The sequence below is a fragment of the Tripterygium wilfordii genome, chromosome 4, assembly GCF_013401445.1.
Source record: "Tripterygium wilfordii isolate XIE 37 chromosome 4, ASM1340144v1, whole genome shotgun sequence".
Taxonomy (NCBI): domain Eukaryota; kingdom Viridiplantae; phylum Streptophyta; class Magnoliopsida; order Celastrales; family Celastraceae; genus Tripterygium; species Tripterygium wilfordii.
In genome coordinates, this window is record NC_052235.1 from 11,565,621 (window position 1) to 11,591,632 (window position 26,012).

General features: G+C 38.3%; 1 protein-coding gene across 3 annotated transcripts; it reads right to left on the bottom strand.

The window, feature by feature from the left end:
- Positions 1-25,732, bottom strand: LOC119997549 (KH domain-containing protein HEN4). 3 transcript variants are annotated; one of them, XR_005468033.1, is made up of 9 exons: positions 25,089-25,732; positions 22,360-22,818; positions 21,175-21,426; positions 18,871-19,251; positions 18,625-18,701; positions 17,986-18,097; positions 17,675-17,896; positions 16,870-16,875; positions 1-16 (listed from the first exon to the last, which is right to left on the bottom strand). XR_005468033.1 is itself a non-coding variant. In XM_038844649.1 (7 exons), the coding sequence occupies exons 1-7, from the start codon at positions 25,599-25,601 to the stop codon at positions 17,756-17,758; spliced, it is 1,935 nt and encodes a 644-aa protein (XP_038700577.1). In that variant the 5' UTR covers positions 25,602-25,732; the 3' UTR covers positions 17,491-17,755. The 3 variants fall into 3 exon arrangements, 2 of the variants coding, with proteins under 2 accessions (XP_038700577.1, XP_038700578.1); XM_038844649.1 differs by lacking the exons at positions 1-16; positions 16,870-16,875 and having other exon boundaries at positions 17,491-17,896; XM_038844650.1 differs by lacking the exons at positions 1-16; positions 16,870-16,875 and having other exon boundaries at positions 17,491-17,896; positions 22,384-22,818; positions 25,089-25,731.
- Between the last annotated feature and the right edge of the window lie 280 nt (positions 25,733-26,012).

Below are 26,012 nucleotides of genomic sequence, written 5' to 3' on the forward strand. Positions count from 1 at the left end.
TGTAAACAAGAACTCAGAATTCCCACATGCAATAATTCAATGAAAGCTTAAGAAACAAATGAAATGATCTCATGAATGGATGCCACTTAACCAAACAATTGACCTACATCCTTATTCACAAACTTGTGTTCAAATCCAAAGTATTCTCAAAATCAAGTGGGATTTTTTAAGCTTGTAATGTAGGGTAAAGACTAGATGAGAAGGCAAGGGGTACAAAATTTTTTTTTTAAAGAAGTGGAGAACCATTAAATTTAGAAGTATCATTCAAACTTTCTCACTACTTCACTATTTTTCCATTCCTCCATCATTTCCTTTCCTTCACAATCAATTTCACAATATAGGATCACATGCAAATGCACTTTTATTTCATTTTCATCAGATTTTTTTTTTTGCATGCTCCTTCTTCCAATTTTCTATCAGTCAATACCCCACATTTCTTCCAGAAGAGAACTATAACATACATCCACACTCCCTCAATGAAAAAAAAAACAGCATATACCATCCCAATTCTCAGTTAACATAAACAATTCTTTCTCCACAATAATAAGAAGAAGGGAAAATGGCTATGAACAAAAGGCTAGTGTTTGGCTTCAAATAAGGGTGCAATGGATAACATGTATAAGGTATGGTGAGAAAGGTATTTATCGATCCAAAAATGGCCTTACTTTCATCTTTCAAGAACACTATTGAATTTCCCACATAAAAGTGATTTGGATGTAATGTCATGTAATGAGTACTTAGCAAGCAACTAGGATGAAAGATAATAAGATCAAGCAGATATTATAGAGAGTGGAACAAAAACAATAGAGTTGATTTGCATCACTCATTGAGAAACGAATGGCTCAAAACTCACATTGGTTCAAGTCTCCACAATTTGCTAAGTAATGGATGTGCACTACCGAAAAGTTTTCAATTTGATCCTTTGGCCACAAGTTTTTGAAAAGCAGCAATATCAAATTCTAAGCCACAACTCATCAATTTATCTCCAATGCAATGAACACATCAATAGTAAGCATCATAGAAGGGGAAAGCAACACTAAAAGTTTTAAAAAAAAAATTACACTACCATAAAATTCAAGAGTTCCAAAGGAAAAGAAAACACAATAAAAGGAAAACACAATCTAATAAAAAGTTTCCTTCCCACCCCCACACTTGATGTGAACATTGTCCTCAGTGTTTCAAACTATAACTACACACTAGGGAAGAGAGGAACAAAACAACCTGGGTGATCTCAGAAGGAACGGCACCTGGATGGAAGAGAAGCAGTGGAAGGCCCCGCAGAAGCAGGCACAGGAGCAGCTGGGGCTAAAGAAGACTGCATGGACAGCTGGCGTAAAAGATCTATCATCTCCGACTACTGAGCACGAATAGCCACCAGCTGGTCACAGGTCTCTATCTGAAATAACTCAATGGCCTCCAAGCGCTCCTTAGTAGAGCGAACATGTGGGGGATCAGCAGGACTGGACAGGGCACTGGGATCCACTAGCTCAGCATCAGAATCATCAACTGGAGGAAGGTGGCCGGTGCACAGATTCCAGTCGACTTTGGAGAGCCTAGACACAAGAGGATCAGCATCACCGGTCGCAGGTAGCGGGTGACCCAAATGGCGGAGTAAACGAGTAATCAACCGGGGAAAGAATAACCGCAGCTTCTTCCCCTCACGTACTTCCGCCGCGCACTGCAGCATGGCCTGTACAAAGTAGGCTCCCACATCAGACCAACACTCATGGTGGAAGTAATATAGCAACTCCAAAGCTGGGCCCCTCCTCTCAGTTTTATGGCCATGTGGCCATAAATTCTTCTTCACCATGCTGTCAATAACCTAGAGGCGTGATGGAATAGAGCCGCGTGTAGCAGCATGCCTGTTCTTTTGACGGACCGCCGGGTCGAGGACCAAGGTATGGAACATAGTAGTGTGGTCCACCTCCATCGGAGGACCTACTGGAAGACCCTCAGAGTAAGCAGCTGGATAACCGAGAGAAGCACAAATATCTGTAGTGGTGAAGGTGTATGAAATGGCTCCTTTATCAACCTTGGGCACCCTCACAACATAGTGGGCAGGACCGTCCTCACCCTCAACTGGGTCAACCGCGCGCAAAGTGCGGTAGAACGCACGGATCAAGGTGGAATAGACAGCCTCGAAAAAGTAGCGGTAATCCCAGAGAAAATTGAGCCAGGCTTGCTCTAAATAGTTCTTCGCCCAAGCATTCAGCTGCTGGTCCATGATGTCATCGTGTATCTTCCAATCAGGCTCAATACGAGTAGAAGCAAAGTTATCCTCCGAAGGCTTTGGACGCGGAGGTGCCAGAGTTTTCTTCTTTGCGCCCCGCGCTCGCTTAGGTGAAGGTGGTGGTGTAGTAGAACCGGATGCCTCATCTGCCTTGCGTCGTCCCATTCTGCAAAAGATGAGAACAAATGGGAGCATAACGCAAAAATATAGAAAACACAAAGACCACAAGGTCCGACACATTTAGCATACTCAAGCTCCCACAAGCACCCATTCCCAAAATAGTAATAGCATTCAAATAGCCCCACACTTAAATTTTCAGGACATAACCCCACCCAATACCGCACTCAATAGCATTTGTGCGCAAAAACAACAATTGACAAATAAGCACCAAAATCACACAATGCACGACCCTACATGATATATATGAATATAATGCGACTATGGATGTGAGCGTACAAAGAAAAGTGCTTGGAATTGCAATTTCAACCTAAGAAAGTGGGCGAGGCATTTTATCAAACATTTTGTGCATGATAAGGAAAACATGAGTGCGGGCACATTGCAATAGTAAAAGAACAGTTCAATTTGGCAAGAAAACAATCACACAAGTCAATATAGCACATTAGAATTGGAACGTGATAGTTCCAAGCACTTAGACATGGGTGAGACATTTTATCGAACACTTGGTGGGCGCACTTAACATAGGCTAAGAAAAGAGATGCACAAGTGCCATGGCTATTCACGTATTGTAGAAAAAGTAAAACAAAAACCAAACCCACACAGATAAAATCACACACATCTCTAAAATATTGGACTAACCCATTCCATCCAATTTTAAACAAGGCACCTAGGGCAGCACACAATCTCAAAATAGAAATTCAAGAGAAGGAGCATTGGCATACCTGGGATGTATGTTAGTTGAAATGAGGAACTTGAATGGTTGCAAGTGGGATTGGAAGAAAAAATGTAGGGAAATGGGTGAGGGATTACCGGCTGTTTGCGAAAATGAGAGGAGAGAAAGAACCAAGAAAGATGAGTGGGGGGGCTATGCGGGCTGGGGGTTTTTAAAACCCTGGCCCACGCATCCTATAGATCGGATTGGATTTCCGATCGATCGGATTTGCTCTCGGGTTGATTTTTGATTTACCTGGGCCGATCAATCGGATCTCAGGACCGATCGATCGGGCTTTGCCTCTGTCCTTTTTTTTTTTTTTTTTTTGCACAACTGCATATCCTGCACCAAAACACTTCAAAACCAACCCAGGCAGTTTTCAAAACAAGCAAAACAAAGATATACATGAAAATAAAACAATGTAAAAGAGAATAGGGAACAAAAGTACCCCGGTTGGGTTGCCTCCCAACAAGCGCCTAGTTTATAGTCGATGGCCCGACTCTTGCTTGCTCATTGTGGTGGATCATGGAAAGGAAGAGCGACCTTCCCTCCAGAAAATTCAGCTTCATAATAAGGCTTCAATCTCTGCCCATTCACCTTGAATGAAGTTCCCATTGTTCCATGCTTTATCTCAACGGCGCCATGAGGAAACACCGCGGTAACTAGAAAAGGGCCCGACCACCTTGATTTGAGCTTGCCCAGAAATAGACGGAGTCGTGAATTGAATAACAACACTTGTTGCCCCACCTTGAACTCCTTCCGAACAATATGACTATCATGCCATTTCTTGGTCCGCTCCTTATAGATTTTTGCATTCACATAAGCATCAAGGCGAATTTCATCAAGCTCATTCAATTGCAATAACCGCTGTTCTCCTGCACTAGCCATGTCAAAATTTAGAAATTTAATAGCCCAAAAGGCTTTGTGCTCCAATTCAACCGGGAGATGACAAGCTTTCCCAAATACCAATCGGAAGGGAGACATGCCAATAGGAGTTTTGAAAGCCGTACGGTAAGCCCACAAGGCATCATCTTGCTTCAAAGACCAATCCTTCCTTGATGCATTCACCGTTTTTTCAAGAATTTTCTTCAACTCTCTATTAGAAATCTCCACTTGGCCACTTGTTTGAGGATGGTAGGGAGTTGCCACCTTGTGAGTAATGCCATATTTGGCAAGCAAGGAATTGAATTGCCGGTTGCAAAAATGGGTACCCCCATCACTAATAATCGCCCTTGGGGTGTCAAATCTTGTAAAAATGTTCTTCTTTAAGAACTTCAAAACCCCTTTTGAATCATTGGTGGGTAACGCCATGGCCTCCACCCATTTGGAGACATAATCAACCGCCACAAGGATATAGTAATTTCCCAAAGAGTTAGTGAATGGTCCCATAAAATCTATACCCCACACATCAAAAAGCTCCACCTCAAGGATATTGGTTAAGGGCATTTGATTCCGATTGGAAATATTCCCCGTACGTTGACATTCACACAAGCAAGAACAAATGAATGGGCATCTTTAAACAAAGTAGGCCAATAGAAACCGGATTGCAAGACTTTAGCCGCCATCTTGTTACCTCCAAAATGACCACCATATGGAAATTGTAATATCCTGGTCTAATTTTACACTATTCATAGTATCTTCTCGTGGTGGTTGAGGTGGAGAGAACCTCTGTGTTGGTGAACCGGTATTTGAAGGAGTAAAAACTAAATTGTGATAAAATTATAAAAATATTTTTAATAAATGGGGAATTTTAAAGGAAAATTTTTAAAGTAAGAACTACTTAAATCGGATTTAAATTTGATTTGTTATGAATTTTTGAAGTTAATTATAACAATTTAGTTAGGGGTGTTTTTGACAGATGGGTGTTTTGGTAAGTCAAATATATTATAAAAAAAAAATTAAAATAAAACAATTCTTACGCATTTTTTTTCTCTCTTCTTCCTTTTCTCTCTCCCGTGCATTCTCTTTACTATTCATTTTCTGAGTCCGGCGACGGTGAGCGACACCACCGGTATCAAAAGAAGCGTATTGACGAGACGAGTATAACCCAACTTGAATCACGTCGATCGGAGTTGTGGTTAGGGAGATATCGGAGTTTGAAGTTCCGATTTCCTCGGATTTCTTTTGGTCGATCCGGCCGATTCCGGCGACGGTTTGACGTGTTTCAGGTACCTATGAGTTTATCTCATCGAGTTCTTCAATTTGATATAAGATTTGACAGGTTTGGGTGGTCGGATCGCAGGCGATGGGGTTAAATGGGTTTCTGGTGAGTTGACCGAGTCAGGCCGAGTTGACTCGGTTGACCGGCGAGTTGACTTGGCTGGGTATTATTTGACCCGGTTGGGTACTATTTGACCCGGTTACTATTGGACTGTTGACTTTGACCGTTACTATTTGGATGTTGACTTTGACCATTACTATTTGTCCGTTGACCATAGTTGACCGACCGTATTTTTACAGTATTTTCATATATCGTGTTTTTCGGTGTAGACGGTGGTCACGATTGAGATTCGAAGCGGGTTAACTTTTGGAGTTAGGGGTTTGTCAAGGACGTGTGCTTGGTTTTAGCACTCTGATTTCCAGGTAGGGGTTTCCTTACTCTTGCATGTGACTTTAGAGTTCCGGTTTACGGACTCTGGTGATATTATGGTTTTGTCGGTTTCCGGGGGTGGAAATACGACCTGTTTGCATGTTGATTTATATTCCCTGTTATATATATTACTGTTGGTATGTTTTCTGAGAGTGAGGTGATTGGAGGTGATTGGAGGTGTTGGATGTGGATGTGGCTGTGGATGTGGATATGGATGTGGATGTGGATGTGGATTGTGGGCCCATATAGGAGCCCAAATGATCAGATATGGATTTCTGATGGATGATATATGTACATATACAGACCGGATATATATACCGGTGGACCGTCTGAGATGGGGTGCATCACAGGGGACGCCCTCTGGTGTAGGCTATGCTATCGGGATACCCGATCCTCATCCAGTTTCGGTGTGGACCTGGATTGAGACACCCTACGGGGATTAGGGTGGGTCCAGGGGTGATGTATAGTTGCTGGATTATGGGAGTTGGTGTGGTGGTTACAGTGTTGGATAGCCTTATCGGCTACCATTTCACTTGATTGGATTGGTGTATGGATTTCTGGAGACCAGTGTGGGTGGTTCCAGTGTTGTTTAGCCTTATCGGCTATCATGCTATTTGGTTGGCTTACCGATGGATGTATATTTACTGTATTGCATACTGTGCATTACATTTTTTTGGATTTATTATTATTATTTATGGACATTGGCGTTTCCTCTCTACGCCCTACTGAGCTTTGTGGCTCACCCCTCTTCTTTATCCCCTTTCAGGTGAGTTGGATGTAGGTGATGGCGGTCAGCAGCGGGATGCGTGAGCTGGTGTGTAGCCTTGGGCTGACTCTTTAGTGTGTGTGGGAACTTTTTGTATTGTATATGTATATACTATACGGTTTGGTATCTGGTAGATGTATTTTATTATTCTGCTGTTGTATATGTACATAGGTGGATGTACTTTGTGGATATTATGATAGTTCTTCTTATTATTATTATTATGTTTGTTGGGTTTAGTTGTAGATTTGGGATCTGGTTGGGATCTGGTTCGGGGGATGGGGTGTCCCCTGCCGGTCACGTTCCTGTGGTATAGGTATACTTCGGTATATCTTATGAGTGAGGGGCGTGACAGAAATGAGTGGCAATGTTTCAAGATACTAACCATCTCTTCCTCCGGAACACACCGACGAATAACTTGATCCGCACATTGCTTCCACAAGAAAGGCTCCTCCCAATAGTAGAACCGAACAAGATAAAGTAATCTCTTTCTTTGAGAGTGAGATAAGTCCGGAGGAAGGATCTCCTCGGCCAAATAATTTACAAAATCAGCATACCAAGGAGTTGTAGAGGAATGAATAGCAAACAATTGTTCATCCGAAAATGCTTCTTTGATAGGAATGGTGGCTTCCTCCCGGCCTTCCAACAATCTAGACAAATGGTCCACCACAACATTCTCGGATCCCTTTTTGTCTCGAATTTCCAAGTCAAATTCTTGTAATAGAAGAATCCATCGAATCAACCTTGGCTTGGCTTCCTTTTTCGTCAATAAATAATGCAAGGCTGCATGATCGGTATACACAATGACTTTGGAGCCAATCAAGTATGATCGGAACTTGTCAAAAGCAAAGACAACCGCCAAAAGTTCTTTCTCCGTTGTCGTGTAATTAAGTTGAGTATCATTGAGAGTACGGCTAGCATAGTAAATAACATACAGAATTTTGTTCTTCCTTTGACCAAGAACCGCTCCCATAGCATAATCACTAGCATCACACATGAGCTCAAATGGAATGTTCCAATCCGGAGAAGTGATAATAGGGGTTGTGGTAAGCCTTTCCTTGAGAGTAGTATAAGCTTCTAAGCACTCCTTTGTGAAATGAAACTTCACATCTTTCAACAATAATTCACACAAAGGCTTTGTGATTTTTGAAAAATCCTTGATGAAACGCCTATAGAAGCCCGCATGCCCCAAGAAACTTCTCACCTCTTTAACCGAAGTTGGTGGAGGGAGTTTCGCAATAAGTTCAATCTTAGCTCTATCCACTTCAATGCCCTTTTGTGAAATTCGATGCCCCAAGACTATCCCTTCTTGCACCATGAAATGACATTTCTCCCAATTAAGCACTAAATTAGACTCTTCACATCTTTGAAGCACCATAGATAGATTTTTCAAGCAAGAGTCAAATGATGAGCCAAAAATAGAAAAGTTATCCATGAATACCTCAATTGTGTGCTCCACCATATCACTAAAAATACTCATCATACACCGTTGAAAGGTGGCCGGTGCATTGCATAAACCGAAAGGCATCCTTTTATAAGCAAAAGTGCCAAAAGGACAAGTGAAAGTAGTCTTTTCTTGATCTTCCGGAGCAATGGGGATTTGATTGTACCCCGAATAACCATCCAAGAAGCAATAATAAGAATGCCCCACAAGCCTCTCTAGCATTTGATCAATAAAGGGCAAAGGAAAGTGATCATTCCTAGTGGCATTGTTGAGCTTCCTATAATCAATGCAAACTCTCCAACCGGTAGTAGTCCGGGTGGGAATCAATTCATTCTTCACCACCGTGATTCCACCCTTTTTAGGAACAACTTGCACTGGACTTACCCAAGCACTATCCGAAATAGGGTAAATAATTCCTGCATCAAGAAGTTTTAAAATTTCAGCTTTCACCACCTCTTTCATATTAGGATTTAGTCGGCGTTGATGTTCCACCGAAGACTTGTAGTCCTCCTCCATTAAGATACGATGCATACACATAGTGGGGTTGATTCCCCGAATATCAGCTATTGTCCACCCCAAAGCCATTTTGTGCTCCCTCAACACTCTTAAAAGCTTGTCTTCTTCCTCCATATTCAAATTCGAAGAGATAATAACTAGCAAGGTATTAGAGTTACCCAAGTAAGCATACCGAAGATGAGACGAAAGAGGTTTCAAAGTAAGTGTTGGAGCTTCCACAATACTTGGTTGTGGTCTAGAAGGCAAGACACCAAGAGGCTCAAATTTATGGAACCTTCTTGGTTTAGAATCTTTCATAGATTCTAAACAATTCAAGAATTCCACCACATCATCATCACCACACGCTAGAGCATCCTCATTTACCAAGCAAGTCTCCAGAGGATCTTTGCAAGAAGTTATGGCAAAAGTGTGGGATAATATATGATCTATCGTGTCTATACGAAAACAAGATTCCCCGTCTTCCGGATACTTGGTGGTTTCAAACACTTTGAATGTGACTTGCTCATCCACAATCCTCAGTACCAAAGTTCCCTTTTCAACATCAATGAGAGTCCTCCCCGTAAGCAAGAAAGGTCTTCCCAAAATAATTGGAGTATTAGCATCTTCCTCCATATCAAGAATTACAAAATCCACTGGAAACACCAATTTATCCACCTTGACAAGAACATCCTCAATGATACCACGGGGATATTTAACAGATCGATCCGCCGTGACAAGTGACATTGTAGTGGGGCTGATTTCATGCAAACCAATGAGTTTGGCTATTGATAACGGCATCAAATTGATACTAGCTCCTAAATCACATAGCGCCCTTTCAATCACCGTACCACCAATGGTGCAAGGAATGGTGAAACTTCCTGGATCTTTCTTCTTAATTGGAAGCTTTTGCTACACTATGGCACTACACTCCTCCGTCAATTGGAAACTCTCATAATCCTTCAACCTCTGCTTCTTAGAAAGAATTTCCTTCATAAACTTTGCATAGCTAGGCATTTGCTCTAAAGCCTCTGCAAAAGGTATGTTTATCTGCAATTTCTTAAACACCTCAAGGAATTTGGAGAATTGAGAATCCTTCTTGGTGTTTTTCAACCTTTGTGGAAAAGGAATTGGAGGTACATATGCCTTAGCTGGAGGTGCTGATAGTGAACTATCAGGCCAATCCAATTCAACTGAATACCGGGGTTGCACATCATTGCTCTCTGCATTTTTTCAACATTTTTAACAGAATCTGTAGTGGTCCGATCGATCGGAATTGGGGCCAATCGATCGGACTTCAACTTTGTGTCGTTTTCAAGTTCTGCTGGAATAGGGGGCCGATCGATTGGGGATGAGGTCCGATCGATCGGATTTAGCTTCTGTGACTCCCCAGCTGCATTTTCCTGCAATTCCGCATCTTTCAATTCTTTCGCTTTTTCAGCATCTAGATCAGCAGCAGTTTTCACTAGATTCCCATTCCGTAGAGTGATAGCATAACAATGATCTTTCCTTTTCGGATTCACTTCGTTTGACTAGGGAGTCCCCCCTTTTCTCTAGAAGATAAAGCATTAGCTAGTTGCTCCACTTGTATCTCAAGATTTCTAATGGAAGCTCCTTGATTTTGAATCAATGATGCTTGAGTTTGTAATGCAGAATCAGTCTTGCTAATGAAGTTGTTTGTGTTGTTGGCTAATGCCTCCATACTCCCGGCCATCTTGGCAAACATTTCATCAATGTCTCTCTTCTTTTCTTGGGGCTGAATTTGTTGAGGAGAAGGGTTTTGCACATTTTGAGTGTTGCTCCAAGAAAAATTTGGATGATTCCTAGATCCTGGATTGTAGAAATTTGAGTATGGATCATTTCTTGGCCGATTATAGTGCCCACCTCCAATAGCATAGCTTGCTCGCTTTGAGAAGAAGATGCATTAGTAATCAAACACTCTCCGGTTTGATGGCTAGCACCACAATAATCACAAGATACGGAAGGCATTCCTTGAACCGTATGTACTCCTTGACGAGAATTCACCGTCAAAGTATCAATCTTTTTAGCCATAGCGGCCAAAGCGGACATCACATTGGCATCTCTTGAATTGCCTTGCCTTTGTGGTAGCTGTTGGAAATGTGCAACCCAGCGGAAGCATATAAGGGACTTCATAGACATAAACGATAGCTAGACAAGTTTCAAAAATTTCTTACCAAATACTAATCACCATAGCACAAATCACATATCAATTAATTGCAAGAAGATTATATACCTTGAGATCTCTCTGATTTGATCTCTAATAATCAGGAACAAAGGATGGAGTCAACGAGTTTGATACTAAGCTCAAACCTGCGGATCTTCTACCGTATGCACCAATTCCCAAACTTGGATTGAGAGGGTGGTCTCTTTTCTCCAAGAACCTGAAGAATACAAACCAAAACTAGTGGAAACGATTAGAGAGTAGAGAGGCCAACTGGTGTCTCAAAACTTGTGTTAACAAAACACACACTATGTGTGTATTTATAGGGTTTGGCCACACCTAGGGTTTTCTCCCTAGGTGGGCCGGCCCCTAAGCCTCTCCCTCTTCTAATTCCGGTTCGTTTTGGTTTTCCTGTATCTTCTAGTATTGGGCTTCTGGGCTATAGTGGGGACCAACTAGGAAAAATAAAACATGGGCTTCCTATGAATTTAATTATTAGCCCAAACCCATGGACATAATTATAATTCATAAATTATAATATATTCCACTAAAATATTATAATTTCACTCCCCGTTTTATCTCAAATTAAATCTGAGCCTTTCGTTATACTTGTTCATAAATTCCTCACGTTAAGTTACAGATACCCGTCAATTAAATATGCCACTGACATATAATATTTAATTGACATCTTTAAATATTTCCTTGATCTCACCGCTTAACTTATTTGAATGTGTCGGATTAATTAAAAACCACCTGCAGGGTTTTGACACAATCTCAAATCCTATAAGCATTCTCAAGAGGGTATCATCAATCCATAATTGGACTTGAATTTTATTAACAGATTATTTTCCATCATACAATTAATGCGGTGGCCCAACTCACTTGGTGTTTGTTGGCCTGTACAAAAGACCTCACCCTTTAGTAAATCAAAGTCTCGTACATTAAATGCACATGTACCAATAATCTTTAATAAATTAAGAATATGAACAATTCTATAACGTTTGTGTGAGTGTACAATTTTCCATATAATCAGACTGGGAAAATTGACTCACCCGTAGTCTTGATCAATACACTCCAAGTGTACTAGTATAGTAAGTTCAAGCTTTGCCACTCTCCGTAACCAAGATAGGTATACTTAAATACTATACCACAGCCAAGCCGACGGTTTGTCCAATTCCGTCTTAGCCATGATCGCTTACTTATATTCGATAGGAACTTATGAATTGATCTTCCATGTGTAAGCTTAGACTCTACACACCAATTCATATACCATATAGAATAAAAGACACTGATGCCAATATGTCTTTTCTCATTTTAAATGCTAAATATATTTTATTCAAATAAATAAATCGAGTTTGAATATTACATAAAATTATGGCCTTTAGCATACTATTCCTATCAGTAGCCTCTCCGTAGGCCAAGAAGTATTCGTCTTTGCAACTTTCTCAAGCAAATTCCGAGCATCCTCTTGAGATTTAGTCATAAAAGAACCACCCGCGGCTGCATCTAACATTTGCCTCGTTGACATACTCAATCCGGAATAAAAGGCTTAATAAACAATCCACTCCGCAAGTCCATGATTCGGACAACTCCTCAAGATTGCCTTGAACCTTTCCCAAGATTCATGGAAGGATTCAAGATCAAATTGGGAAAAAGTCATGATATCATTCCGGATTTGAACCGCTTTCGCCGGAGGGAAGAACTTAGATAGAAATTGTTCCGAGAGCTCCTCCCATGTAGTGATGGAGTTGGGAGGGAGTGACATCAACCATGCTTTAGCTTTATCCCTCAATGAGAATGGAAATAACCTCAAGAGAATTGCATCACGTGAAGCACCATAAATATCAAATGTAGCGCAAATGTGCAAGAATGAAGCAATGTGCACATTTGGCTCTTCATGAGGAAAGCCATGGAACACAACAGAGTTGGAGATCATGGTAATAATAGCTGGCTTGATCTCAAAGTGAGTGGAGTTGATAGGTGGATACCGTATACTAGAGGGAGTGGTATCCCAAGTGGGTCAAGCACATTCCTCCAAAGAACGAGGGTCAACTTGCCTTGGAGGTCCATCCACCTCATTGGCTCCATTTCCACCATTTTCATTATGAGCACCTCCACCATTGTCATTTCTTTCATTCAAACCATTTCCACCAATGGCCCCCGCACCATTCCTTCCTTCCAAATTGTCTCCCATGCCTTCGACTTGGTTATTATGTTGCTCCCGTCTAAGCATACGAAATGTTCTCTCAATCTCCGGATCCAAACCAATCACATCCGAGCTAAGAGCACGTCTTCCTAAGCTCATACAAGAGAAAGAATTTCTCCAGAAAAGTAAAAACCAAATTAGCGCAAAAATAACCTAAATTGACACAAAAATAAAATTGCCTCAATCCCCGGCAACGGCGCCAAAAACTTGGTGTGAAATATTCGCAAGCGGACAAGTCGCACAAGTAATAAAGAGTGAATAGAGTATCGTTCCCACGATGATGTTTTGGCAATTTCAATTCAACGACAATCTAAGTAATTAATACACTAAATGGCAAAGCGAATTGTTGATTGGATTTTATCTAATGCTAAACTAGTAATTAAAAAGTGACTAAGTAAATGACAAATTAACAGATTAACAAAGCAACAAACAAGAAATTGTGTTTTCAAAAGAAGTAAACACTAGGGTTCCTAACTTCACCACTTCTTATCCAATTGAACTCCATTGATTCATTAATTCTCACTTCTCAATTTAGCTGTTGACAATCGATCTCCCAAACTATCCAATGATCTATTCCTAGATACACTGAAAGTATTTTCAATAGAATCCCTGTTATTCCTAACATTCAGATTCATATAAAAAATCCCTTAAGAATAATGGAAATCAATTAATGATTGCACAAGTCGTAAACCTATATTCCTATGGTTCATGCAACCTATGTTTTCTATGGATTCTTGCAACCCTAGGTTTATCCTTCCGGTCTCAACCTAGGCTAAAAATCATTCAAATGGTGATCAAGCATTTGAAAGCAATAAGCATATCCATAGAAAATCAACAACATAAAAAGAGATTCAAGAATACTGAACCGATTTCATTCAATCTTTAAAGAAGGGTTCCATTAGGACCCCTAGTTAGAGGATTAGTTCCTCATAACAAAGGAATACAACATAAAATCAAAAAAGGTAGTCATTAAATACAAGAATAAAGAAGAAATGAAGGAAAACCCCTTAATCCCCTTACGCTTGCATTGATGGCTACTGTAGAGAAAACCTCCCAAAACCCTTGATTTTGCTCCAAAAGTGAAAAGTTCCTAAAACCCTAAAAATCTAAGCTTTTATACCCCTAACAACCCTCCAGTCGTTTGTTCTAATAAGTCTGTACCGTTTTGAATGAGACCATTTGGGTTTAGGGCAAGTTCGGGCCTTTTACAAAACTTCAGAATCATTTCGCGATTCTGGCCAATCGATCGGACAATGGGACCGATCGATCGGATTTCCTCTCTGGATCCACTTTTGGCTCTTTCTCTCCAATTCGCTCATTTTCTTCCATATTCGCCTTTACACCTGAAATACACAATTAAACACTCTTTAGGCAGAATTAATTCCAAAATAACTCTAAACAATGCAAGATTCATGCAAATGGATGCACAATTATATGAATATAATTGTGCATATCACAGTGTAAGTGTCAAGTTCATCTGTGCTTATTAAACCTTGTATGCTTCTTCACTTCACGGAAGATTTTGAGATTCCTTTTGTCATTTGTACAATTGGTATAATTACGGCATCCATATTTTTCAGTGATTGTGGCTTGTGGGTTTAATGGCTTTCTTTTTTGATATAAGAATTAAATGATCTTTAGAGTTATGCACTGTATGGCTGTTATGTTTCCTGAATAGCTGCCATTGTCTAATGGTAATGCCATAGTCTGCTTGCTTCTTTTTTTTTGGTGATATTGAGATATATAAATTATTTTGGTTAAGAAACTTGATGTGAAGCAGATAAAAAAAAATACAATTCACATGTACAGTAAAAATTAATAGGCACCATATTCTTTTTCGTCTCTATTGCACCTTCATTTAATAGTTTCAAGATAGTTTTTATCATTTCAATATTTATGAACAAAAAAAATAGAACAAGCCCCCTCTTTTGAAACACTCCAGTGAAATAGTTTCACTATTTCTTGCTGGGAGTTGCAGAATTTTAAAGCACTCCAGTGAAAGGAGAATCAAACCTGTCAGTACTTAATTCAACCCTAAAACAGGTTTTGGTCAATGAGATATTGCTGCTTGGAAATTTTTAGTAGGAATTAATCTGTGTTTTCAAAATTTTGGATTCGCCAAATTTTCACATGTTGTCTTGGTCAATTACATTTATTAAATTATTACTGAACAAGATGTTGATTTCCTCTGTCTAAGGCTCTTTTAGAATTCTTATTGGATATATGTGTTTCAGTATTTCAATATTCTGTCATCAAAGTTAATTATTATGAAACCTACTTTTGGCTAATACTTGCTTTTTGTGGCTAATATTTGCTTTTCTAGGTATTTGGAATTTGTGCAGGCAGTGCATTGTGCTTTAGCAGAGATTGTTAGCAAGCGTTTCGTGAATGGGATTCCACCCTGAACTGGAATGATGGGATTTGACTACTCTACAGCATTTTTATTTACATGTTGGTAAACTGCATAGCTTATTTTTAGTCTACAAAGATGAATACTCAAATGTTAATGCAACATTTTGGTAACTGCTACTTAAAGTTTCACCCTGTATTATCCATTTTGGGCATTGGGACCAAGTTTGAGATTTCAACCACCCAAAATGATTCTGACCTACAACATTTCAACCATGTAATTATATTCTTTCAGATATATCTACTAATGAACCGGCTAATAAGGATCGAAATGAATGAAGCACCATTTCTGATAAGATGCTTATGATTGCAGACATCCTTTTTGGCTTCCTTGAAATTCCTTTCCTATTTATCATGTGCTTTTGCTTTAGGAAGTAAGTAATGCTGTTGGAAGATGGTGTATAAAATCAGTAGATGATCACTTGACAAGCTTTTCCAAGACTCAAACAGACCAAAAGCAATACAAGTAGACTTGATAACTCAAGACTTTACCGAAGCTGATATTTTCTCAAAATTTGCTATCCATAGAGTGATAGATTTTTGAGCAAAAATACAGTGGTAGGATTAACCAAGCTTTGTTTTGTTTGCCTTACAATTTTTGTAAAGCCACGTAACAGCAAAAATTTGGGGTTAGTTGTACAAAAGAATTTGCGAGTAGGGTTTTATAGAGGTCTTTTGTTATGAAGCTGAGCTTTGATGTGTTGGTTTAACATCAAGTATCTTTCTTGCATCAATTTTTATCTAATACCCATTGAGTTATCATGTTGTGTTAACGTTTCGTGAGGAGTTACTTAGATTACTTGAGTGAGTTTCATAGACATATATAAAAATTGTTTTGAAAATGTTGTTTCAATAGTTATTTTAAAACTTCCCTTTTGAAGATAAATATTGCCCACGCGTTCTCAATTCTCAATATTGTCCACGCAACGCGCGGGTTCACCACTAGTTAATATTAAAACACAATTAATTGCATTGTTATAATAATTTAAAGTTGAAGATGGTTAAGGTTAGTTATGTTGGACAATATTAAAATATTTAATGTGATATTAAAATGGGTATGTCATTAGAAAAGTGTTAAAAAATTGGTACCCAAAATAAGTTTTTTACTTAAATAGGGGAAACTGTCCACTCAAAATGAGTAATTGGGTTGGACATGCTCTTAATTAACGTTCATAGATTAGCAAAACTAGTTTCTCTAAATTTTAAAGTCTATAGAGATTTATTAATAATGAAACCTTTTTTATGCAAAATTGTATCTAGGTCTACTACAATGCTCCATCTTCTAAGCAATTCAAGATAGGGAAATTTTATTCACACATAGAAAATTATTAACTTTGCATCACAAAAATTCATTTTATAAGTTTACATCAATTTATTATAAATTTACACCAAATTAATAATGATTAACCTAAAATAAATACCCTTAGCCAACAACACATATTTTTAATATATATTTATATTTTTTCTCTGATTCCTCCATGGAAGCACCGGCAAGAACTTCCAACTTCTCCAATCTGAATCAATTCTTTTTACAAAGTAGCAATCATGACAGCCATATATTGCTCATTTCGTTCCTGTTGCCGTGTGGGAATTAGCAATAAATCTTGTAGGCATTGTATTTTATTTTTTTTGCTTAAAAAAGTGTTGAAAGAATTGTTTGATTTTCCAAGTTTTAGAGTCAAGTACCCGTAGGAAGAGTTTATAGATAAAGGAATAGGGACTCATTCCTTCAATTTCTCTCTCATTCTTTACCGATCAATAATAAACCCACAAATTTCACGTAGTTTGCAAACAGACTCTCTCACTGACTCGCGTTGGATCTTCACTCTCTCCCAACACAAACTCATTCCTTCAATTTCTCTCATCTCCTTGCCTTTGTTCCATTTGCCAGTAACACCTAACAATTTCATCTCCAACCCACTGAAATCTGACCTCAACAACACCGTTCTCTCTTGGAACCGATTTTCAGGACAAACAACCTACAGAGAAATAAATTAATAACATATTAGACATTTCATATAGGGATATAAATGTAAATAAAAGAATTCTAAAAATAATATAAACTTAACGATCTTTCATTGTGTAAATAAAATTTCCCTTCAAGATATTCTACAAAGTTCCAGATATCCGTTAATAAAGAAAACCATGATAATTTTGACGAAGCCTCAAGTGATTGAAACCCTGATCATTGCATAAAACACATAAATAATTTATTTTTGAGGTTTTTTCATTGAGTTAGCAATTAAAGCTAAATTTAATTATATTTCCTAATATACATCAAATAATTTTATACCATAAAATTCCTACATTTAATATATCAGTCTCATTACATATACATACGATTTTTAATTTGCAAACTTTCTCCCTATACTTTATAAGTAGAGTTCTAAAAGTAGTCTTGCCCTCGACACGTGTTCTCTTTAAATATAACTTGAATTGCAATATCCATAAATTATTTTCTTTTTGTAAACACGACCACATTGAACCCTGCCTAAATGATAAGCCTTGGACATATACGTTCCCAGTCCCACAAGCAACATGCAATTACAGTCAAGATGTCTGTCCACAAAGGATGAAGGCATGAATAAGACTCTGAGCAGCATGCATTTGATCTGATGTTCCAGACACCAATACCACGCCTTCAGTAGCCCCAGGCTTTGGGTCATGAACAAGAACATTTGCACCTGAGATCTGAGATTAAATTGCGAGAGACATTAAAAAAGTGAAGCTATATTGTAGATGTCAAAGTAAATTTAATAGCACCATTTACGTCAACCCACCTGTCTAATGTGACCCAAGTTACTATTATTCTCTCCATAAACATGGTTTAGCAACGTTTGAGGAATCACAACCTCCACAGTTGTGCTAGTCGAAATCAGCGCCCGATCACCGCTGTTTAGATTATAACATCAGGAGATGGCAAAGCAGGATTAGGACTATAATCAATCAAATAGATTTTCTTAATTCATTTATTTCTCCATAAATATTATCTGCAATATCCTTTTTCTTCAATTCAAACTATTCCAAACAATCAAGCTTAGCTATACCAACGATGTGAACACGAGAAGGAAATATGAACAAGTCATCATCGACATTAAACCCAAACTTGGACTCATTGAGATCATTTACCTCTACATAAAGACTAACCAATGAAACAAAGAACTAAAAGAATTTGCAATTTCCTCAATATATCGTCTCGTCACACAACATGCTTGCTAATGCTAATCCATTACCAAAATTGTATTCACGGTATACATCATGTTTAACCAATATAATCAAATATTACCCAGATAAATATTTACATCAAAACCAGGAAGCCACCTTTTCTAACATGCACTTGGTAAAAAGGGTACCAAGTTCACTATGAGTTCATGAGCACAAAATTCAAGAGTTAATTAAAGAGACTAAGAGAGGATCACCTTTCAAGAGGTTCATTTCTTGGAGCAAACCCAGAACTAACATCAGTAGCTCCCATAGGGTTCCCACTGTCAACTCCCTGTATGAAAAATAACAGTAATTATTACTTGTTACTATTGTTTAGGGTCTAAATCTAAGAAAAACTGAATAGGATGCCAAAGAATAATAGAAGAGTAGTCAAATAGGTTAATCCCTTTCAAACAGATCAAATGATACATCACACACTACTCAAAGCAACTGCCACAAACCTGAGAAGTCCATGATCTTGGGGAGTTCTCAAATGTTGGAGCATGAATTGGTCTCTCACTACCATAAGGATGGGGACCTCGGTCTAAATTAAGCGGATTAATGTGATCAGCATGTGAAATTGATGGGTGATGATCAAAAGGTTGGGGCGGCCTTGCAGGATGGTCAAAGCCATGAAATGGTCCAACTGCAGAAGGATAGGCATTCGGTGATGGTGGGTTATGTTTTGGCCTAAAATTTGGGGGAGGCATATCTGGAAAGGGGGACGAGTAGGGTGGGACACTGCTGCTTGAAAATGAAGGTCTTATGGAAAATATTGTCTCCCGAAGCCTACCTGTTATGTGAAATAAAGCATCTTGCACACACTGCAAGCTGCCAATAACCTGCCAAAAAGCACTGAAGTTTTTATTATACTGGAAGCACCTTATTTTAAAAGGTTTAAAAAAAGATAAACAACTCTCATGACATATGGAGTCTGTTTCCAAGGAGTTGCATTACTGCAACTCTACCACTTGGCCACAAAATCACCTTGTTTCCAAAAAAAGAAGTTAAAAAATTAAAGTTATGATTTGAACCTATAATGGAAAATTAATTTTAAATTATTGGGGAGGCCAAGTAATGCACGGCAAGTGCCAATACATACATAAAATCTATGTTTTAAGTTTTAACAAATATTAAATATAAATTTAATTTTTTCAATCTATATATATATTATATATTATAGAAATAGAATTATAATCAAGTTAGTATTACCATATCTATGTTTATAGAGTCCAAATACGATTATCATACAAATCACATCAAGATCTTCATTTTCTATTTCTCTGATCGTCACTTTGGCACGACATATAAGCTCTAAATGTTAAAACTTTTTATTGTGTATAAATGACAACAAAGACAGAATTCCATTATAAAGTGCATTAAAGAAAATGGAATAGTACGTAGTGGTAAAGTTTGTGTACATCCTGCATGTCTCCTACCTCATCCACTACGGGAGCCATGTGCACGGAAGTTGTTTACCTTTATTAAAGAAAATGAAATATATTCCCATAAAATACGGAGGAAGAATAAGAAACCCAAGGGTAAGCAATGGTACAATGGCCAATAACTTCAGCAGGACTATAAACAAAGTAACTAACACAAAAGGGGCCCAAGATAACTATGATAATGAAATAAAGGTAAACTACTTGGCAACCGAAATTTCATACATCAGACATATTCATGACCTCACTGCAAAATAGGTACACATAGAAATTGTCCTCGTGAACAACCAAAAACTGCTGAGGAGGTCAATAAACATCATGTAACAAGCAAGACACAGGCAGCAATACCCTTTTCCTCAAATGTAACATGAAAGTTAGACACCAAGTTTTCCTGGTAAATTCCATGATCACTTTCATATCTTACATTTGAGTTCTTGAAATAATTAACTAACACAGCTAACATGAAATGATGCTTCAGCTTCCAGAATCTCTCCAAAATCAGGAAGGAAAATCTTCATGGTTCTGGAAATGAATCAGAGAAATACTACACAACAAAGGCTTTATTACTTCATTCAAATGTTAGCAAAGACTCCCTATTCATAGAGGCTGTCCTTATCCATAGAACATTTTAATACTTTTATGACTTTTGGCTGACCTTTTTAGACTTCTCAATAATTGCTTTCCTGTTGAAATCCGAAAGGACCAAAATTGCAAAGCCCAGGACCTCAATTAACACAGACCAAGAAGCTCTCTAGCTAAAGGTGAGCTAATTGCTTCACAAAAAAACATAATAGTAAAAATACCTGCTAGAAAAGACGATAACTTCCAGAAAAATCTTCCAAGAAATACCGGTTGATTATCTCCAGAAAATTTTCTTTCACTTCTTCTTTATTTCCATCACCTCTTCTAATAAAAAATCTACGAAAAAATATAATAAACAAATGGAAGTAAATTATATAAAAGGTCTTCTCACCAAAACTCTCTCATTTGAAGCACTTCACTAAATGCGCTGTTGTACAAATGGACCCACTAAAGGATAATAAAACAAAAGTAATTTGATATTATTTGAGAAAGCCAATACACAAACCCGAACCCCTGGCACATTCTCAATACCCACCTAAACCAGTACCAACTTCTTCAAGTTGTCAACTAGAGAAAGACAAGCTCATTTCATGGGCATAGTAAGCATGCATGATGCTCAATCAGAACTTAAAAATGCTTATTTGAAAATCTAAAATAAAATACAGATTGAACATGAAGACTTAACAAACAAAGGGACAGAACAAGAAAAGCAGATAATCCATGCCTATATATCCAAAGTACCTGCACAACTTCCTCACTTTGTAAACCACCCCTCATGGCTTGCTCTTTTGGAAATACATGTACACTAGCACCAGTAGCTCTTCTAATCTCGGATATCATGTGGCCTCCTCTCCCTAACAAAGTCCCTATCTGCTGTGAATGTACGAGAAGCCTGGCAACAATAGCCACATCAGGTTCAAATCCAATTTCTGCCATGTTATAGTGCACACGAATAACAGCATCCTGAGCAGGAGAGTGCCTTTGCTCTGCATTCTGCACAAATAGAGGGGGGAGAGAGGAGAGATAAGAAGATATAAGGATCATAAAAGCAAATTTAGAATATCAATCTATTTATGTGTTACAGATCATGTGTTAAAGATGACTCTTCTTAAAAAAAAGAAGCTTGTGGTGGCCTAGTAGTAGCCAACTCCTTATACTAGAACAAAGATGCAATGTTCGATATCGCCACCCTCAAAAGGTTAAAAATATAAGTCATAAATTATTTAAAAGAAAAAAAATGACCCTTCTTTAGCATTACTAAATGGCAAGGCCTGCAGATATTCCTTTGGGCTTGTATGGTGCAAAAAAAGAGAAGTGGACATCTCCACATAAGATGTATATCATCAAGGGACTAAGAGACCCTAGCATGGTCCAAGGTCCCCAATTCACAAAAAAAAACACGTAAGTTGAAATCTACCCAACAATAGCAACATAATAATTACACAAAAATTCCTGAAGTACAAGGACATAAGATTAGCATCAACACGTAAGTTGAAATCTACTCAACAATAGCAACATAATAATTACACAAAAATTCCTGAAGTACAAGGACATGAGATCAGCATCCTATCGAGCTATTTAACGTCCCAGAATACAAATACATACTAAATCCAGTATTTTGAAAGCATATAAAGGGCTTAAGAAACCTCCAGGAGAAATGTACCTATAAGATTATTAGAAACATTCTCATGTACTTGCACTGTGCTGTGCTTCGGTATTTAAAGACATAAAAACAAAAGTTATAACGTGATAACTTTTTCGAAGAAAAAAAATTGTGCATGAATCTGATTCTAATCCACTGAATAACACATTTGTTTAGGTCAAACGTTAAAAAATTTTGTGCACTTAAAATCAACCACGAAAAACACCCTAATTACCAATATGCAAGAATGTAGCAGCTCACAGACAGTAGTAAAGAAGTGTAACTGAAAAACAGTTTAGATCCCATGCCTCTCGTGCAGAAATCACAACAACCCGCTCATCTGAATCAGTTGCAGCCTCAGCAATCTTGATAGATGCACCAGTTTCACTTTGCAAGGCCCGCATTGTAGAACCGCCTGTCCCAATCAAACTACCAATTTTGTCGGGCTGGCATAACAATTTAAAAATAATTTCCTCTTCTATGAGCATTGGTTTACAAGAACCAATATTCTCAGGCCGGTGATTAGAATAATATCCCCTGGAATGATAATCTACGGCATGATGACCAGCTCCACAGTTGCGTTGAAGGAATGGGTCCACTTGTGGAGGCAAATGCGCTCCATGAAGCCCTACCCCTCCAGGTTTGGAAATACCTGAGTTGGCTGCATCTGCCCTGTGATTTTCTTGGAGACAACTTGAAACAAGCAAGAGCGCTTTCTTCACAGCAGAAAACTGTCCCGAAATCTGAGTACAATCATCATCTCACGGTCATCAGACTACAAGAACAAATGAAACAGAAGGGAGACGACACTGACACTAAACACTGAATAGAATGTAGAAGATCACCGTTAACAATTTACAGAGATAAATTTCATTGAATTCAGCAAGGAAATAAGCTGGAGTACGAAGCTACATTTCAGTGTATTTATCAAGATAATGACCTGCTGCAGCTTCATATTAAACTGCCAACAAATTTTCCAGAGCATGAAATCAAAAAAGAGATGAACAAAATCTAAAGAAGCTTTCGCACCAGAGGTGGGGTCTGGGAAGGGCAAACCTACACAGCCTTACTCAGTTACTTCGCATCATGGAGAGACCATGTTTTGAAGTCTGAAATATGCCTAGAAATTCAAAACACTCATTGAAGTAAAAGAGACAAGTAAAACAGATTTGGGACTTCTTTCAGCATAGGATATTACAATATTGACATTCAGCATCTTATTTATTCTTTCACAAATAATTTTGAAATGCACAGTTATCTCGAGTTCAACAAAAGAGGTGAAAAACATAAATATTAAACTAATCACAGTATCATGTGTTTAGGATTCCTTCTTTTTTGTGTGTGACTAGCATGTGCATGAAAATTTTTTTGCAATGATTTGATAGACTTTCTATATTCTGACGTTTTAACTGTAGATAATCCTATACTAGGTACAATGATGCTTAAACTACAAGTCTGTAAATTCTGCTGAATGAGAGAATTTTTATATACATTTCCTTACATTCCCCTTTAATTCCCACATTTTTTCGCAACTTACACACAGAAAAACCCACAAAAAACTAACTTTTCTTGGAAACTAAGCTCCAGCCATTATTATTCTTTTAAACTCTTTCGCAAATACTAAATCAAACAAAATTATTTGTAACACAGAAATTGTTAAATCCATCCTACACAAGTGACAAGACCCAGTCTATGTTGCCAGTAATGCTTACATAAACACAAAGCTTGTAACTTTTGCCACCTAACAATCAATTAGGGAAATTGTGGCAGATTTAAGTCATAATTATTCGTTATTGTCAGCCATTACTCCTATCTGACAGTATAAGTATACTTATGTTCTTGGTATAAGAAAATTGATGACAGAAGAAAATGATTAACAGCTAATAGGGAATACTGAACTAAAAAATCCACTGTATTCATCTCCTTAAACCAACCCACAAAAAGTATCATAAAATCGTTAAAACTATGATATCTTTCCGTATATTTTCCCTATATATCAAGACAATGTCATAGCCAGCTTAGGAAGAGAACCAAATGTCCTGTAAGGATTTTCTTTTATGTTAAAAAGCTAATCCTTCATCAGTGGCAAGAAACAGAATTCCATATAAATCACCGAGTAGTGAATAATTTTGAGGAAAGAAAGAGCAGGGTGGGACACTGCACAGTTAGTAAAATTGGGATGAAGGCATCACCAGACACCAGCAACTGTTTATTAAATTTGACAAACATGTAGTATCTAAACAGCAACAATAGGATAATGCCATCCATAAAATGTCCCCTACAATAATCATAAGGAGAGAGGTAGGTAGCATATAGAAAATTGTTTACATCTACCAATTCAAATTAATGGGCTCCACGTGACTTCTTTAGCCAAGAGACTATGTCAGAAGTTATTCCGCAGCTGAGACAGAAACTGTGTGTGATTATATGACAAAAGTTCCAGAGAACAATTTGAAATGAAAAAAAAATTTTGTATAGCAAAATTTGAATTGCTCTGAATCTCCTTTTCTCATTTTGTATAGCAAAATTTTTGTCATGGGTCTAAACCACTACCATAGCAAACTTCTTGGGAAATAATATGCTTTCTTTTTCTTATGATTTGGTCATTGGCTCATCGTTCTATGAACATCCAGTATCAATATTCTAAAAATTGAGCAGTCTCGTTAGTATTTTGCTGATATATCTCCATTACTTCCAGTTACACCACTAGAATTCGAAACTATCTATCTCTATTTGCACTGTACCAAGTAAAGAGGGAAATCTTGCATTTATGCCTAACTCAAAATGTAATCCTATTCGAATGCACATACCATTCTACTACAAAAGTACAGTTAAACAACGAAAATGCAAGCAGGAGAATCGTGCAAGCAAACAACATTACATCGATAAACATCAGATTGATCCTACATGAATTAACTACCAAGAAAAATTGCTGCACTTCAAAATCTGCATTAAGGACTAAGTATATTGAATTGAAGCAAGAACACAGATTTTAAGTTAAATGGCATAATACCTGGATCAACTCATCACCTGGAGAAGCACACGCAGGGATATGGTCACGAGGAAAAACCCTAATATAGGCCCCACTGTCATGCCTGATCTTCTCCACGACTCTGCTTCCCCTCCCGAACACACCACCCACCTGGCTACTCCCGGCGAGAATTCTGCAACACACCTCCTCCTCCCCTCCACATCCTCCTCCCGCTGCTCCGTCCCCCCACACTACCCTCTCCAAGACCTTCACCAGGGCCCGCTGAGCAGGACCCCAGGAGCCCTCCTCGTAATCGCAATCGGGAGGCATGCAATGGGCGTCTCCGAGGATGACTATTACGCGCTCGTCGCAAGGGGATGGCTCATCTAGGAGTCGAATTTTAGCCCCGGTGGTTGACTGGAGATGGCGGACAACAGAGCCACCCTTGCCGATTAACGCTCCGGTTCTGGCCGCAGGACAGAGGATGCGAAACTGGGCGGGTTCGTTGTTGGTTGCGGAAGTGCGCCTGGGGGTGAACGGAGAATCCATTGGCATCAACAAAAGTAGTTATTAATGTAAGAAGAGACTCATGAATACTGGATGGCACCACAAGCAATAGAGTTCAGTTGGGGAATGAAATTTGTTGGGCTTTTCTTTGTGAACTGCACGTCTTCGTCAAAGGGTTTTTTTTTTAAAAATAGCACTTTTCGAAAATAAATTTGGAAGTATACTCTATTTCACTTTTTCAAAATCATAAAATCTAATACTTTTAGTTTTTTCGTGACAAATACTTTTATCATATATCACCATACACAAGAATACCCCACACATGTCGCAATACAGAGAGATGTAAACTCATCGACAAAACTTATACCCAATTTACTTAAGGAGCTTTTATCCATAAGCACAAAACTTAAAAATTGTATTCCAACAAGTACAATCTAAAAAAACCTTTAGAAAAAAGGA